At 34.1% G+C, this 16845-nt stretch overlaps 1 protein-coding gene across 1 annotated transcript in view; it reads left to right on the top strand.

The window, feature by feature from the left end:
* The window catches only part of CARPA (Carbonic anhydrase-related protein A), a 149879-nt gene that overhangs the window by 120880 nt on the left and 12154 nt on the right, over window positions 1-16845 (top strand). Inside the window, exon 7 of the mRNA XM_069051210.1 lies at window positions 16563-16717. Coding sequence (XP_068907311.1) covers window positions 16563-16717 — 155 coding nt within the window. The remainder of the gene's footprint in view (window positions 1-16562; window positions 16718-16845) is intronic.

Genomic DNA, 16845 nt, shown 5'->3' with positions numbered 1-16845 from the left:
CGGCGTTCGTTTAATGTCAAATATGTATATAAGTTATTTAACGCGTGCTTAACGTCAAATACATATAAAATGGAACCGGTTTAATTGCACCTGAAATAACGTCCGTTTTATGAGGCCTCTCAACTGAAATTACAGTCGAATAATTTCATAACGATCGCACCGTGTTTGAACAATAATCAATCAGTCCCAAGTGTGCAGGCAACGTAAATAAGTATAAATAACAATTGGTGGCGGTTGCGTCAGTTTAAGCGTATTTGTTCAAGTGGTCCGAAGGGATATACGGCCAACTTGTCATTGTCACGTTGGACCAGGACACGCCATACACACCCCCACTTTTCACTATGAAAACCGTTTCACCCTGTCACATTCGACTAATGCATAAACAACATAAGCGTTAAACGCGCCAACGCGTACGGTTCAACACCCGACCCGAAACGACTACTTTCCGAACCATCACCGCAACGAGGGTTGCGGTACCACGCACGCGACTAGCGCCAAATTAACAACGGTGGTTTAGAGGTGCTCGAAACAAGTACACCAGATTTAATTTTTTGCCTTTTCAAAAATTGTTTATATGGGAATGAGTAACCGACAAGCGACAGCAGGAAAAATTTTGAAAATAGTTCAAATATTCTAGTAAAAATACGCGAAAAAGTCTTGTCGCTGTTCACTAAACTAAAGTTTATAAATGTCAAACTCGGTTAAAGACATTTCATTACAAAACAAAAAACGTGCAAATGTCCTGTTCAACAGGTGGTAAACATAGCAGTAGATATAGGTGATAAGTTTCCATTCAACAATTTTCAATTTTGAGTCTAGCTACATTTCTTCACGCATTGAAAGCATTAATTTATTACTTCTACAATAGCAGATTGCTCATGAAATTCAAATTTTGGTAAAACTTTTTTCAAAATTTATTTAGTTTTTTGGTAAAACACTTGACCAACTGGAACTCTCAAAGAGTTCTAATTGATCGGAAATGACCAATATTACCATTTCAACAACGTCTATACCCTGTTCCTGAACTCGATGCCGCTAAGTCATAAAACAACCGAAGCGCTGACAGATTTCAGTGCGTCCCAAAACATTTCATGAATAATTAATTATAAGCAGCCTAGGCCATTCTATTGGTATTAAAATGTTACAGTTCAACTTTTCAACAGCTTTCAGAACGAGGGTGGCCAATTTGTTAACGTGAGCCGATCGTAATTATCTCCCCGACAAAAGAAATTTGCTTGTGCGTGTGTTAAACGGTGATTATTTTGATTTAGACAACCCGGTTTTACGACTTACCGGCAACGAACTCAGAAACGGAGTATAGCAACGTGGCGAGCTTCTGGGATTGGTGAAATTGAAAACTTTATAGTAACTCGGTTATGTGAGGGATAGAAAAATTTATTTTAGTCATCTTGGAGTCTCTTCCCTGTCGGCACATGCCTGTTTTCTGTATATTCCGGAGATTTATTTTACATTATAATTATTTCTTTATAATTTTTTTCGTTTGCTGAAAAATGTTCAAACATTAATTTTTGACTGAACGCACAAAATAATGTTATAAATCTACACTATTCTATGAAAAGTATAAGAATTGTGAAAATAAGTGGAAAAAAAAAGAAAACTTAAAGTATCATTCTTTCGCAGACGGCACCGATAATGTCAAATTAGTAGGCGAAACGTCTGGAGAATTATTTTAAAATATGTGGATTTATTTATTGCTTATTAGATGTTAAACAGGTCGATGCGGAATATAATCACCATTTTGATTAAACTAAACTAATTAATACATCCATATAGGTCAAAGTAATTGGTATAAAAATGTCTTTTATTACAGATATAACATGTCACCCCTCGTGAACGAAACTGCAATCAATATCACTCTTCAACCACCTCAATAACGTCGCAACGCATTGATTCTGAGTGCAATTAGATAAATGCATTTTATAATTTCATGTTTTAAACGATCCTAATATAACTTTTATTAGTTTCAATGACATTAATCCATCCTCTGATTTCATCTCAGCATATATATTCTTCATATAAAGCATTTTGGAACCATTCTCTAATATTAAATTAATATTTCTATGATATTCAAAGTGTTCCAAATTGGAGGAGGTTTTGACAATCAATAACCGTCAAACTAAACGGTATAGGCGAAGTTAGGTTTATCAATCAAAAAATATTAACTAAATCAGTTTGGAATGGTTTTAAACCAAATAGAACTTCTTAGAATAATAAAATGTTTTGACTAGTTTTCGTTGGGTAAACCCGAGCTATCATTTTTGACAACAGGTGATTAATGACAGAAATAATATTTGACACTTGCCAGCACCTTGGTTGGAGATCATGTTTGATGTAGTATAGCGCGGGACCTTATCGTCGAAAGGTGGCAAACTATTTTTTCCGATCCAAGCACCCTACGATACCACAATGATTTTGGAACACTATGTATATTCACAATGGTCTAATTTAGTAATAATAAGTAAGTTCTAATAAGACAAAATTACATTTCTATGCATGCAATTCTATTTTTACAATTTTCATTTGTAGTATTTTAATCAAGAGATGCCCTGTTAAATCAAAGTTGAGATTCTCTCCATCATTTTATTCTTGAAAAAGAGTAATGTAACAAAAATGATTTGGAATCACTGGTCACTTGTTTCATCTGTCCAACAATAAGTTCTTAAAATTTATAATTTCCGAGAAAAGACCAGTTAGAATAGATTTATGTTTCATAAATGTACGACAATTTAGATCTAAGAATAAAATTGCTAAAAATACAAACAGCAACAGCAGTGGAAACATAAGTATATTAACCAACTTTTGGGCATTTTCTCGACTCAGTAACAGTCGGGCGAAGTTTGTCTTAGAACAAGAAATTATTTGGGCGTTTGTCGCTTCTATTAAAGGGTGTCGGAAGAATAGAGTGAATATTTTTAGAACCTTAACGTAACAAACGAAGCCTATCTTGTTGAAACCAGCAGGTCTTATTATTCAAAACGTCGCTTGTAATTGCGAGTAACTTCAAACCCGACAGTTCCTTACATAAAATCCCAATTAGTTACATAAGCGCCTAGTGCTACGAATTTCGCCGAGTAATTGCAGTTGTTACAGAAGACGTGAGCCAAGACAAAAAATCCTTGCTAATTAAATCGACAGAAAAAAGTGTCGAGATGACCGCGAAAAATTCTCCCCATCGATTGAATCCGATGTACCGGAAGTTTTCGTGTCGGCATGTGGCCAGTTAATTTAAGTAGAACAATCCGGAATGCAACAAATTCCGGGCGTTAATGAAGGACTATCCGGTGTCGTCGTGTTTTTATTTAATTTTAATGGTCGCGATAATTAAAATCGGGTTTATTTTAGCAACGGATCCATAAATCGTCTCTGTTATCCGGTACACCGCAGCGTGGCGTCTATATCGGGTAGTAAATCATACCATTGCTGAGTGCAGATAGCGACGCTCTTAGCCAACCAATAAACAACCTCACTCCGGAATTCGACACCATTTTTCATCGCATTCTAACGACACGTGAACATAAAAAGTCCGGGGATGTTTACTAAAGGAAGCTGGCCCCGCTGCCACACACAAATCAAAGAGGACCAGGCATTCGTCTCTCTGTGTGTGTTTTTGGACTTTGCACGACATGCATAAGTATGGATTTTCGACTGGGATGGACGATGTCTACTGGAACTAGAAATCAGAAGGACTGCTTTCTTCCATCTGTTTTTGCGAAAAAAAAAATTAAAAATTCTGAGAGAAGGTGAAGAAACAAGCTCGCGAAAGAAATTGGCAACAACTACATTTTAATCACTGTCAAAAGTCATACAAGATCTCTCTATTTAAATATCGTCAATGATGAAGACATTTGGAAAACTTAGCTTGCCACTAGGATATTCAATTCGTTAAAGAAAGTAACAGTATTCTACGACTGAGACCTCTTCTATCAAAAAGTTTTACATGTTATTTGTGAAAAGAGTAGAAGTGAGTCTTTTTGTGCTAAGCCCAGACCGAGACGAAATCGAGGTCGCAACTGGGCGCACATAATTATCTGATATTTTAATGATTACTTAACAACGTACTGCTAAGCTGTTCCATAAATTTTAGGGCACCCTGTATATCTAAACAAATTTCACATAAAAGCTTCTAGAACAGAAGCTTGGGCTGAAGGTAGAATAACTTGTTTTTGTTCAACAATTTTTTTATAAGTTTATTAATAATGTAATTAATTAATTAATTAAGAACAGGAAAAAAACATGATTTAATATGAGAAAGGTTACACTGGCAGACAAGATTATATTTAGCAAGTTGCAAACACCACGAAATACTTACCAAGTGGAAGTTTTAACTGCTTGATATAAGCTAATGAATTCTTTGCATCTTGTTTTAGTTAAAGAAGCAGACGCGCATTTAGTTTTTATCAAAACATTTCTCGTTTTATAATCACATATTATCTTCATATACTCAATGAAATATTAATAACCCTACAGGAAATTGTATTCATTATTGGATATAACACGTTTCAAAACAATCCAAATCGAGTTTTTAATTTATGTTTACCAAAGGAAGTCAAACCATAATTATCATTCTGATTAACTTCAACTCAATTCCATTTTGGATTAAACAAATCGCAGTATTACTTCAGTTACTTCCACACTTCCCAGTTGTTTATTGCACTTTGTTGGTAATTATTTTCTGCTCTGAACGTTTTACAAATCAAATCAACTTTTCCATTGCATTAATTAAAATCAAATTATAAATGGATATCCAAATATAAATATGAAAACGTATGCTTCCGGTGATATATTAGGATACATTAGATATACAGCAGATTCATTATTATCATCATTAATCTCTGATTTCATCGGAATTATTATTTTCCGTGTAACTGTGCCTATAAATCATTTAATTAACAACACATCACATAAACTCACTCTGGACCAACTCTATTTACCAAGAAATCAAACCAATTTACTATTCCAATACAATATACACCAAAACCAAAAATACCACCTGAAAAAATAAAAATTTTAAAAATGTGTAAAGACCAATTTAAAATCGATTCAATTATACTTTTAGATTTCATTCTCTGATATTTATTTCCCTTTTGCTGAATATTTTTAGAACGAAATTATAGTCGTCATTCACTTAAACTTTTAGACATTTTAATTGTATCCACTTTGCGTAGCTGTCACCACTTTTAGTGACAACCAATTATTATCGATTGCATATTTTACACCTAATTTGTAGTTTTAAAATCCCCCCAAATAATGTGTTACTGCAGGTATCACAAATCACAATGTTTGTGTTCAAATAACCAGTGTTGAGTGTTAACACACATAATATTCTTGTAGCCAGCCCTTTTCAACCCCAACACACCCTTCGTTGTTCTCCGTATTTTAAATGCACGTTATAATTGTAGCTAACATGTTGTGAGACATGTTCGCACTTGCATTTGGTGCATGAGTTTTTGTTTAGGGTCGTGTGAAACAATTAGATGTTGGGGGTGGGGTGTTTGTTTCAATTTGGAATAAATTGTGGTAAATTATAATAAGAAAAACAGAGTGCGTGCGTTGATAATTGCTTCGGTGTGGAATAATGGGAAGACCCTATTCCCATCGGATTGAACTGGGTAAATTACCGAGGTACCGAAGCAATCGGAATTTAACAGTAATAGCCTTGAAATAACTTCTAGTAGGATGTGATTGCTGATGAGATTCCCTTTCTGTGTGATTGTTGTGACGGTTGTTGGGCTCCCTTATAGGATGCAGGTCTCGCTCAAGTCTGGAAATGATCCTGGCGCACGTAGTGTAGTTAACATTTAATCATTGGGTCTACACCAACCGCGAGCAGGTGCTAATCCCGATGGATTAAGCCAACGTTGTCAGTCGACATGCATGGATACATCATCACGCCTGTTCATCTTGCAATTCCCACAGTTGGCGCTAATGTCGACGGAGAGGGCGCAACACTAGTACCAACTGCTTTGTCAACTGGATAAATAGCAACACGTCGGCCTATACAAATGGTTGTTGCGTTCGGATTCAACCCTCTTAAAAATGATGGCCATTATCTGGCAGACAGATCGTGAGCAATCTGACTAATGTGAAGCGCTGGCCTCCTCATATACATCCACCATGTGAATTTATTCCTCGAATATATTTATAAGATAGTGATTTATTTTTGCATTAGTGCCCCGCTTCCTCGCCTGTCATATCACAGCCTCGCTAACATTAATCAAAACGAGGATTGATTGCGCATTGTAAAACAATACGCGGGCCTTCAGATTCTCGCCTACCATTGCATCCATTTTACACCATGGTTCAGACGTTTAACCGCCGACCATCATTATTCAAACGCCTCCTTGCTCTTATTCGCCTTTCAGCCGTGGAAAAGGGTTCCGAACTCTACTGTCAGCCCTACCGTTTTAAATAAGCATATGGGAAGTGCACCAACGGGGAGAAAGACCACACAATCTTCAGAAACATTATCGTTATTGTGTTGAACTTTACACAATTCTCGAAAAAGGTGCGAATATTTACATCCGCTCTAATTACTTGACAATCTCATTACACTTCTGAATCACTACCGCTGACACGGTAAACTTCCTTCTAAAAACCAAACATGAATCAACTCACAATTATTTTTATAACTTAGCTTCTACTCGTATTATTTCAGACAAGTGTACGTTATTGACTTTTAATTAAATGTTTGATGTGTCAGGAAAACGTAGAGCTTATCTATATCTCTGTTATGAGTTCGTTTTTATTGTCGGAAATGCACTTGGAAACTACACACATGCAAATCATTATAAAAAGTTATTAAAAGCGCATTAATTTCTTTATTTTCTGTCGGACATGCAAGTACGGACAATTAAGGTGACAAAACGTACTTCATACAGAAGTGGAACTTTTAGAGTTCGAACTCAAGAGCTGTTCAACGGTTACTGTCCCTGATACAGCAGCATAATCTGTAAAACACCAACACAATTGGTTAGAAGTGTTGGATTTTCTCATGGGCTATGAGTCATATCTGCGCAAACGACGAATATCGGTCTCATAATTAACAATATGCATATGAAAAACTACTTTAATAAATACATATTTTTAAAGACAAAGTTCCTAATAGATAACATTTAAAATACAGACAGTATAATGTAGCATTGCCCGGTATTCCATCAGAATTTTTTTTTATATTTTCTATATTTCTGTATCAGATCATGCAAATTTGCTTTAGTGCAGATGTGAAATAAAATTCCCCAAATTATAAACTAATGGTGTATTATTGAACGAGTGTGTAATGATAGCTTTTACCGACGAGAATGAACTTTGCGGTATTTTGGGTTACCGTCATTACGCGCTAATTGGAAATGATTCTTTTTGTACGACGTACAAATCTAATCCTTTTAACTATCAAGATTCATTTTTATTATCTTTAATGAAAAACATAAACAGACTCGCGAAGCATGATACGTAATTCAAAATAATTATATATGAATAGTATGCTGTATTTAGCAACGCTATGATTTGCAAATGCAATTTTGCGAGTGGTCTAAACCCGTGGGGTAATTAATAGCACTACTTAACAGCAAACACATATATGTATGTTATTATGTGTGAGAAATATGCCACGTTAGAGGCATAATGTTGATTAAAAACAACTTTCTTAATGGTGGTGTAAAAATCATATTTTGTAAGAAATCTGGCTGTAAAGTACCCTTTTGAATTTTCAGCAAATATCGCAAAATAATTTCTGTGACATTTGATATCTAAAAATAACCACAAAGTAGTCTGTGAGATCGATTTTGTTAGTATGTATTAAAAATTGTTATTTTCCATTTCAATAAACGAAAATAAAATTTTCAATTATTGTACTTTTTATTTAGGTAAATTCTTTTTTGTTAATTATATAAAGTAAAACTGAAAGGTAATAAAACGTTTTGTCAATTCAACCATCTTCGTTAAACGAATAATAAAAAAATACATATAACTGTTTGAGTTTACGCAAGCTTGATGCCGTCAGAACGAGATAAGCTCTCCTATAATCTTCCCAGACATTTCTCTATCTTATCTTAATATGCCTACAAACATATAAAATGGTGTAAAATAGGGAACAACTTAAAAAAACAAATAAAGCGTGAGACGTTTTGGTGGAGGCGCCGGGATAGCACTGTTCGTTCACAATGATTATAATAAAATAAATAATCCGAGTTTTTCCTCTACAATTTTTTATACTTTGCAATGATTTTAGAATTGTTACGCAAACAAATTATCAAATAACGAGCAATTTTTTGATGACCCATTTACTTTCTGCGTCCCATTACCAATAATTAAAAATGAATCGATATTATTATTTACTTTATTTTTTCTCATTCGGTTACATTACTGTTTAAAGTCCTAGATGGAAATCGACATAAAATAGACTGGGTCAGCGCTAATTATCGTGTAGCTTAGAATTCCCCCACTAGAAAGTGTACTATAAGAGTTGGTGAAAGCCGTTTCCTTTTGGTGAAATATGGTGTTGGGCTATCAGAGGTTATCGAGGTGGTAATGCTTTCGTTCCGTGATTTTGTGCAATTATTGTAGAACAGGTGCATGTTTTTGTGATTGCTTCTTAATTTAGGGTGTTTTGTTACAAGCCTGAAATTATGTCGACTAAGTGAATAGATTAATTTGCGATGCAAATATCTAATTTTCTATTTAGTTTTAGTGGAATAATCTTTCAAAGGAAAATTCTATTTCTACATAACGAAAACTTGTTTGCGTATCAAAGCACAAACATTATGTAAATGTAAACATAAAAGATGTTCATTAAATTCAGTGACTTTGTAAATCGCTAAAGAGATAAATATTAAAAGAGTAGAGAGTTTTTTGTACATTTGCTCCGCATATCTAAATATTCAACGAGTTTTTTCGAAGAGACTAAGATGAATGCTCGAAATTAATCTGACAGATTCAAACCTTGTTTTTACTCTTCTTGAAAGACAAGAATTAAAAATCCTTAATAACATCTAATAATGTTAACTCACTCTTTGCAACTTCCATAAAATTTAAACATAAAACATTGCAAACATTGATATAAAAGTAAGTATTGCTTCAAAGACAGTTACAAATGACCGAATTTTGTAACAAGAAGTTAATCTGCTTAATTAAAACTTGATTGATCTGATATTTTGTACGTGCATATTGTTTGCAATTTAATGGTCCTTGAGGATAATTCTTTTAGTTTTCTTATTTCGGTTTCTGTTGAGCTGAAAATTTTCTTTTTTAAAAATAATTTTCGGTATTTTCTAACATAAAGGAGCAAGGTATTCAAACAAGCCGCAAAGAGATTTTGTTTTCCTGGAATCACAACAGTGTGGTTAAGCAGCAACTGTTTCATCAAATGTTGTGTGTGAAACACAAGAATCAAAGTTAAGATGTTCTAAGGTGACAGAACGTTGTTCTTTGGAATATGGAATACTGTAACATGGAAATTAATTATTAGACTAGAGTAAGCAAAATTTCAGGTCGTTGCTTTAAATGTTTACTTTTTTTTTTGGTATTCAAGTCAATGAACATCTGGTTTACTTTCAGTTTTTCTCAAATACAATTACATTAAGTACATAGTTTACGTTAAAATTCCAATTAAAAAAAATCTTCCAAGATAATTTACTAGTAGAACACTAGACTGAGTTAACAGGAGGTCTACTGTTCCTAAAGAAACACCTTTGACCAGTCACACTATTGGAATAATTTTTATAAAGCATTGAGAATAAATCTTTTTTTTGTTCGACACTGTCCGAATTTGAGAATTTTCTCCTGTGTGAACGGATTTTGATAAATTTGACAACTTGTCAAAATGAAACGTCAAGCTAATTGTAAAGATTTTCAGCGATTTGGAGCCTTTGGGGGGGCTCGTCGAACAAAAAAACGTTGTATTCAACTTGTTCTTGTGTAATTTGGGCTTTTTTTTGCACTCGTGAACCTTTAAAACTCTCGTTTCACTCGAGGTTTAAACTGGTCCACTCATGCTAAAAAACACCCAAATTACACACGAACTCGTTAAATAAACTACTATTATGTAATTGTGTGTGAATAAATTATCTAAAAAATCAAGTCTATTTAGTACGAATTATATCATCCAATAGGAGAGTATCTACCTGCCTGCGGTCATTTCATTTGTGAAGTGCTCTGCTGAAATTTCATGTAACAAACATTGAACACTTGGCAGTCCTCTGACGCAGGAGCATATAAAGAAATAATTCAATAATTCAAATTTTTTAAAAGGCGCTTAAGCTACGATACGTTCTTTATTTTGTCCTTCAAGAAACATCACTTATTTTATTGTAATAATTTTAAACTGATAAAGAAAAGAAATGAAAAAAGTTTAATATGTCTTTAAATAATAATAACAATTGATATGGTTCTAAGAATAAGAAATGCTAACAATATTTGCAAGATTTTCAGTTTCGAAAGGAACTAAACAAATAATTAGAAAAATTAATTAAATCAACAATTACTAGAAAAATGCATTGCCCCGATAAAATGACTGTCCATGGCTAAATAAAAGTATCGGGTGTTCATTTATCATCAAAGTTGGCATTGAAGAGTCGATTGTGAACGCACTACGGATCACGGATCAGCTGTTTAAATATTACGTTTTTACACGAGTGGTGCGTTCACAATCGACTCTTCAACGATAACTTTAACCGGATTTAAATGAACGTCCGGTAGTAACGGACGTCGAATTATTTAATACTGGTTTGTCCTGGATCATATTCTAACGAAGCCATAAGAAAACATCACATACACCGATCAAAGGAATCCATCTCCTTTTAATGCAAGTACTCTAAAGTAGTCTTCTCGTTCACTGTGCCCTCAGAAATAAAGGTTTCCGACATTACCTTTTTCCTTAATGACCTGTCTCATATATTTTTTTAATTCTTCGTAAGTTTAAGGTTTCGTTTAGCTGGAGCAGAGAATCTGTTATTGTCCTTACTCTGAGAAGATGCTTTCCCTATCTAACATTCGATCCTTTTCTTTTTACTTCTTTTTGATAAATCTTGAATTACTTCTTTTTTCAAAAACTAAGCATTCAAGAAATTTTACAAATGTAATAGTTTCGCGTTTCTCGTACTTGAAGAGAACATCGTAGAATTTCGTAATGTGAGCAATGCCTGAAATTTACATTTCACAACACACTAACATAGTATTGGCAAACTCTTTGAGTAAGTGCTCCTTCCTGACGAAACATGGTCAAATGAACTAATTACGTTATCTCTACAACAAAACAAACTAAATTAATATATTAAAATTATTCTTTATTTCGAATGAATTATGTCGTTCTTCTAAATCTGTTCACTTCTCTTCGCACAGTTATTCTGTACACGATAATATTTACAAAAATGAAATTTTATTTAACAAATGCACTACGTAAACAGTAAATGCATACAATTGGCTGAACTCCCTAACGTCACATTTCCTACCAAAAACTGCAGTTCCACTGAACGTTAAACTGCGCATCTAAAACCAAAAATTATTGACCAAACATCACCAAAACTGGCAAAAACAGAACGAGTTTTGAAGTCAGTTGGAATGGAATAATCTTTCTAATGAAGTTTCATTCAGGAACGTTTTTAAAATAATAATGACCAGGTCTCGTAACTTTTGTATTTTGCATTCTCTCTCCGATGAAAGCTTTAATTCGCAATGAGCAAATAGGTGTCATAAATGTCAATTAAATCAATGAAGGTGTGAGTGGTGTGCATTACCGGAACCGGAATTAGCTATTAGAAAATTCGACGTCGAAACCTTCATCAAAAGTCGTGTGCTGGTCACGTCCGCCGTTCCTTGGGTGGATGGTGCCATTAATTCATTAGCCAAACAGGATTGGTGTAACCACAAAACGAGTGCTGGCGTTAATCTAAACGAGCATTTATTTAGCACAATTTCAATGCGGCGGATGCGACGCGATGCACTTCATAGATTTTCAAATGGACTGCATTCCCATGACGCTGCAGTATAAAACCTGTATCGGGGTTAAAAGTGTCTACGTGCGATAATTCCATCCCCTTCTGTGAAATACTACAAGTTTTTACAGAGAGGGGTGTAATACGTGTGCACGTTACCAACATAATTCTGTTAATTGCACGCGTTGATTGTCGCACTAGTTTGCACATCTATGGCCTCCTTCTTGGAGGGAATGCTCCCTCAAGACCCGTCGTTAACGAAACTGCGCGCAGGTAAACGAAATGTAAATGTCTAATTTTCAGCTCTTACGACCCACTAGGTTTTATTTCACTTATTCACTGTATTTGGCACGACGTTTCGCTAATACACTGAAGATGATGACGCAGATACCACCGACCAAAAACAAATTCACATCTCCTAGATCTCCTCAATTTAAATTAGAATTAAAATATTATGTAATAACACAGTACAATGCGTCCAATTACAATAGAAAAATTAAAGCTAGTGTTACAAGGTCAACCTAACGTTAATAATGTATTACGCTACAAGGTTGGTAAGAGCAATATAACGAAATCGAGGAAAGATTTGAAATAATTAGACGTAGTATATGCTATTGATCATATAAATAATCTGTTGTTGTCTTATTATTGCTTATTACGAGCTTGAATTTTGTCTTACAGAACAGCATCAGTGCTGTTATATGTCATAACCGCACTGAAATAATGAGATGCAGTGGAGCGATTCTGCATATAAATAAACTGTTGTTGCCTTGTTATTACTTATTACGTCAACGTTTTGTTTGATTCAAGACCTGGAAAAGCTTTATTTTTGATTGAATTAATCAAATACATTTTTAAATAGAAATATATTATAGGAATCTTTTTCTTTTTAATTTGTCTTTTTATGTTAGGTTTAAATCCTGACGTCAAAGAGATGAAATGAACGAAACGGAATATTTCGTGGCGTGAAATTGAAGAAATCCCTTCTTTGCAGTCACTTTTAAAAAGAAGGACCTATTAATAACATTATGTTTTAATATTTCCGCTCGGCGTATCCGCGGGTCTCGGGACAATCCGTTTAGGCCACTTGCTCCACCACTCGTTCAAGACATCACCTAAAATTTGCATTTTTTATGAAAAGGAGTTTCATAGAAAAAACTTAATGAAAAAAAAATTTTAAATCTTCCATAAGCGAGCCAAACAAACAATTGTACCTTTTTTCCTCGGCTCTCGTTAAATTTTAATTGCATTCCACGCAATAGATACAGCCATAAAATGAATAATTAATGCAATTTTAAATAAATATTATAATATGACGTGCTGTGCACCATTAAAATGTGTAGTATTAATATGTATGTAATATTACGCCGCAGGATACATATAAGGATAACAAAAAAACAACAAAAAAACGTTTCGTTTAACTGCATGGAAGTAAAACAGCGTGAAGCGTTGTGCTTGGTGAAAATCGAAGAAAAATCGATAGTCGAAGATAAATCTGGTGATTCGCCGAATAATTTAATAAACTTCCCCGATTCTCTTCAGTGAAAGCATTCGTATAATTTGGTTTGTTTTCAGATAATGATGAGCCGAAAAACTCAATTTCCAGATAAATAGGCTGAGGTCATATCCAATTCCCGTCGAGGAATTTACCTAAAATGATTTACTTAAAATAATTGACAAACAAATAGTCGATGCTTAGGTTTATTTACATCTAATTAAACCTTGTGAATTCACAGCTGCGTAAAGTTATAATACACAATATTCTCGAACAATAAATTGATATTAACATTTGATTAGACCTCGTAATTAACGTTATGAGAGTTCGCGTTCATTAGCTTTCAGGTAGAACATCCGCATTCAATATTCCCGAAGCAAATCAAGGATAAAACGCAACCACTCAGCCTCCTAGAATAGTTAAAAATAGATACAAGAGCGGTGGTACAAATGGCTCCCGATGAAAAATGTTCCCACACACATGCACTCGCCTTTTACAAATCGTTGTTCGCAGTACAGCTCGGCGAAAATGAATAATAAGTGAGCCGGGACACGAACAGATTTCTTATAAACTCCCACAACTGGTATGCAACTGAAATCGGCGAATTTAATTTGGGACGAGGCCGTAAACTGAACAAAAACTGAAACTAGAAGTGTGTTTGTTGAAATAAAACGGATGACAACGGCGACGTGGCGCTAGTTAAAATTATGAACTACCCAGGACCCCAGCTGAAGCTGACTGACATAATTGCCTCCACTTTTTTCACCAACAGCTACCTTTGTTGTTATATGTCCTAATTTTATGTTGGCCCTGAGAATTTTAAATGAAGCGGCCACGCGAATTATTATTTACTTTATATTTCGGGAACGTTTTTTCAGCCGAGCAAGGAGTTAAAAATTTCATTTGCTTCAATACAAACCTGAAAACGCAGTCCGCCGGTATGAACGTGCACAAAGAAACTGAAAACGCGAAATTTTTTCAAGAATTCAACAATGTAATTAATACCTTTCAAAAATTATTGTTATTTTTTGCATTGGTACGACTGTTCTTTTAGGTATTTGGACGAATTTTTTTCACAACAAAAACGCTCAAAATTGGAGATGAAACATTACACATCTCGGTCAATTTGAAGAAAAAAAATCTTTATGAAAACAAAAATACCTACCACATTTTGTACGAAATGACTAAGTCAACGAAACGTTGACAAAAAATTGCATAGAGAAATCGATAAAATGACAATAACTGACTTGATAATGCGTAAAACGGCAACAAAATACAGGGTTATTACAAATGTTTCTAACATCATAGTTGCCTGAGCGATTAATTTTAGCTGTGCCGCTTTATATACATACATTCCTACGTGACAGTTCACAGATTTCTGGCGGTAAAAACCTCCACCTATCTGCGATACTAGTCTATCTATTACGAAGCACTAGCGGCACATCCGCACATCCAAAATTTGTGTGGTTTTCTACGCCAACTACGATGTTAGAAACATTTATAATAACCCTGTATTTTGGATCGGATCGATGTTGAAAGAACAATTCGATTTAAATATTTCAATAAGATCATTACCGTTTATAAATATTAACTATTTGGTTTCAGTGAAACGTAATATTTGCAAAATGAAAATTTTCTGCTTTAAATCTAGATTAAATAAGCAGTAAATAATGTTATAAAAATAATTTATTGCGTAGTATAACATAGTCCATGATCATAAATTTTTTTTAGATGTCTGTTCGATGTAGTGGAACATATTTAGATCTATTATTTAGTTGTTATGAATGAGTGGACATTTATAAATAATAGATTAAATATTTATAATTGTAACAAACAGAAATATTGAACCAACGATTCTGTTGACTAATAGCAATACATACACTTTTACGAACAAATATACTGAAAGCTAATAATTTTGTGAACTTTTGACAAATATATTAACACTTTCGTTATTTTGGACTAATTTATCTTGTTTGCATCAATTTTTGTCCCCAATATTTGTTTATTTGGTGGACTTCTTCTTATTCAACAGCTTCATCATTAATCCAATTTTGTTTTATTTGACTTAAAAAAAATTAAATACTCTCTTTTCTTGCTTTAAAGTATAAAAGTATAAAGTTCTTACTTACAGGGTATTTCACCTGGATATTGTCCGAGTTCGTATCCAGCTTTGCTTGGCAAATGTATTGTGGGTTGCATTTTCAATTCCGTCGGGCTCATTATCACTCGTGAAATACCCTGTATAACTCAACACTGTGTAAATTGCGTATATTCATATCCATTTACTTTATCTAATTTCGATTGATATTTTAAATAAATAGCTCTTTTTGAGAGAAATACTGAATTACGGTGTTTTTACATCGTATCTACTCATCAGATAATCAAGATTGTGAAGGTTTTTTTATTCCCTTCCCGGCGCATCCACCATTTTCATCATCATCAACGATATTATGCAAAAGTTAGAATATTGTTAATAATTGCAGAACTACACCAAAATCCAAAATGAAAACCTCTAGCGTATACGATGCGATGGTACATCATTCTAATAAAATCATTTTTGACCACCTGTTTTTATGTACAACAAGACGTACGAAATGATGTAATTATATAAAATTTTGTTATTCCTTGACTGTCGTTTTTCTTTCTGTGTGTTGCATTACAATTATTTCAATATTTTCCTAGCTCTTTGATGCATTATGGAAATATGGCAGTATAATAAAATCATAAATTTGCAAAGCCACTTATGTTCGCAGCTAGATAGATTTATTATTCCTCTCCATTTTTAGGGATGTCACCAAAATCGAAACTTCCACACTCCTCTCAGACAACATTTTTTTATGAACCGAGTTTATTATGCAGAATGTAAATTATCAGAGCCCATTTTATCCATAAGAAATTGAAGAATTAAGAATTATTATGTGCGCACGGCACGGCATGACAATCCTGCGAACGTGCCTGAAAAATTTATTTACATGTTCTGGATTTTTTCGTAAAATTTTTCCATTCGTTTTCACTGTTGTGAATTATGTATGTTACGGATCAGTGAAAACGGACGCGTTCCTTCGTAATCGCCTAATGTGATACTTATTTTGTCTGATTGTTTTTATGTTCGATTTCAGGAGCTTCCACACCGATAAAACATTTATCTCTCAAAAGTATGCTGCCAGACACAGAACACTTCATGACATATGAAGGCTCCACGACGCATCCGGGCTGTTGGGAAACTACTATTTGGATCATCTTTAATAAGCCCATTTATATTACCAATCAAGCGGTAAGAAATCGGTAGTAGAAAGCATAGACGGGGAACCCCACTTGTTTTTTGATTTATTACGTCTGAACTGTTACGCCAGAGGTGCACACAAACAAAGCTATTAATTCAATTCCTTTTAAGCGAATCGA

Source organism: Tenebrio molitor, chromosome 6 (genome assembly GCF_963966145.1).
Source record: "Tenebrio molitor chromosome 6, icTenMoli1.1, whole genome shotgun sequence".
Classification (NCBI taxonomy): Eukaryota; Metazoa; Arthropoda; class Insecta; order Coleoptera; family Tenebrionidae; genus Tenebrio; species Tenebrio molitor.
Note: the sequence above shows the minus strand (reverse complement) of the source record. Positions and strands in the feature narration are given on the sequence as shown.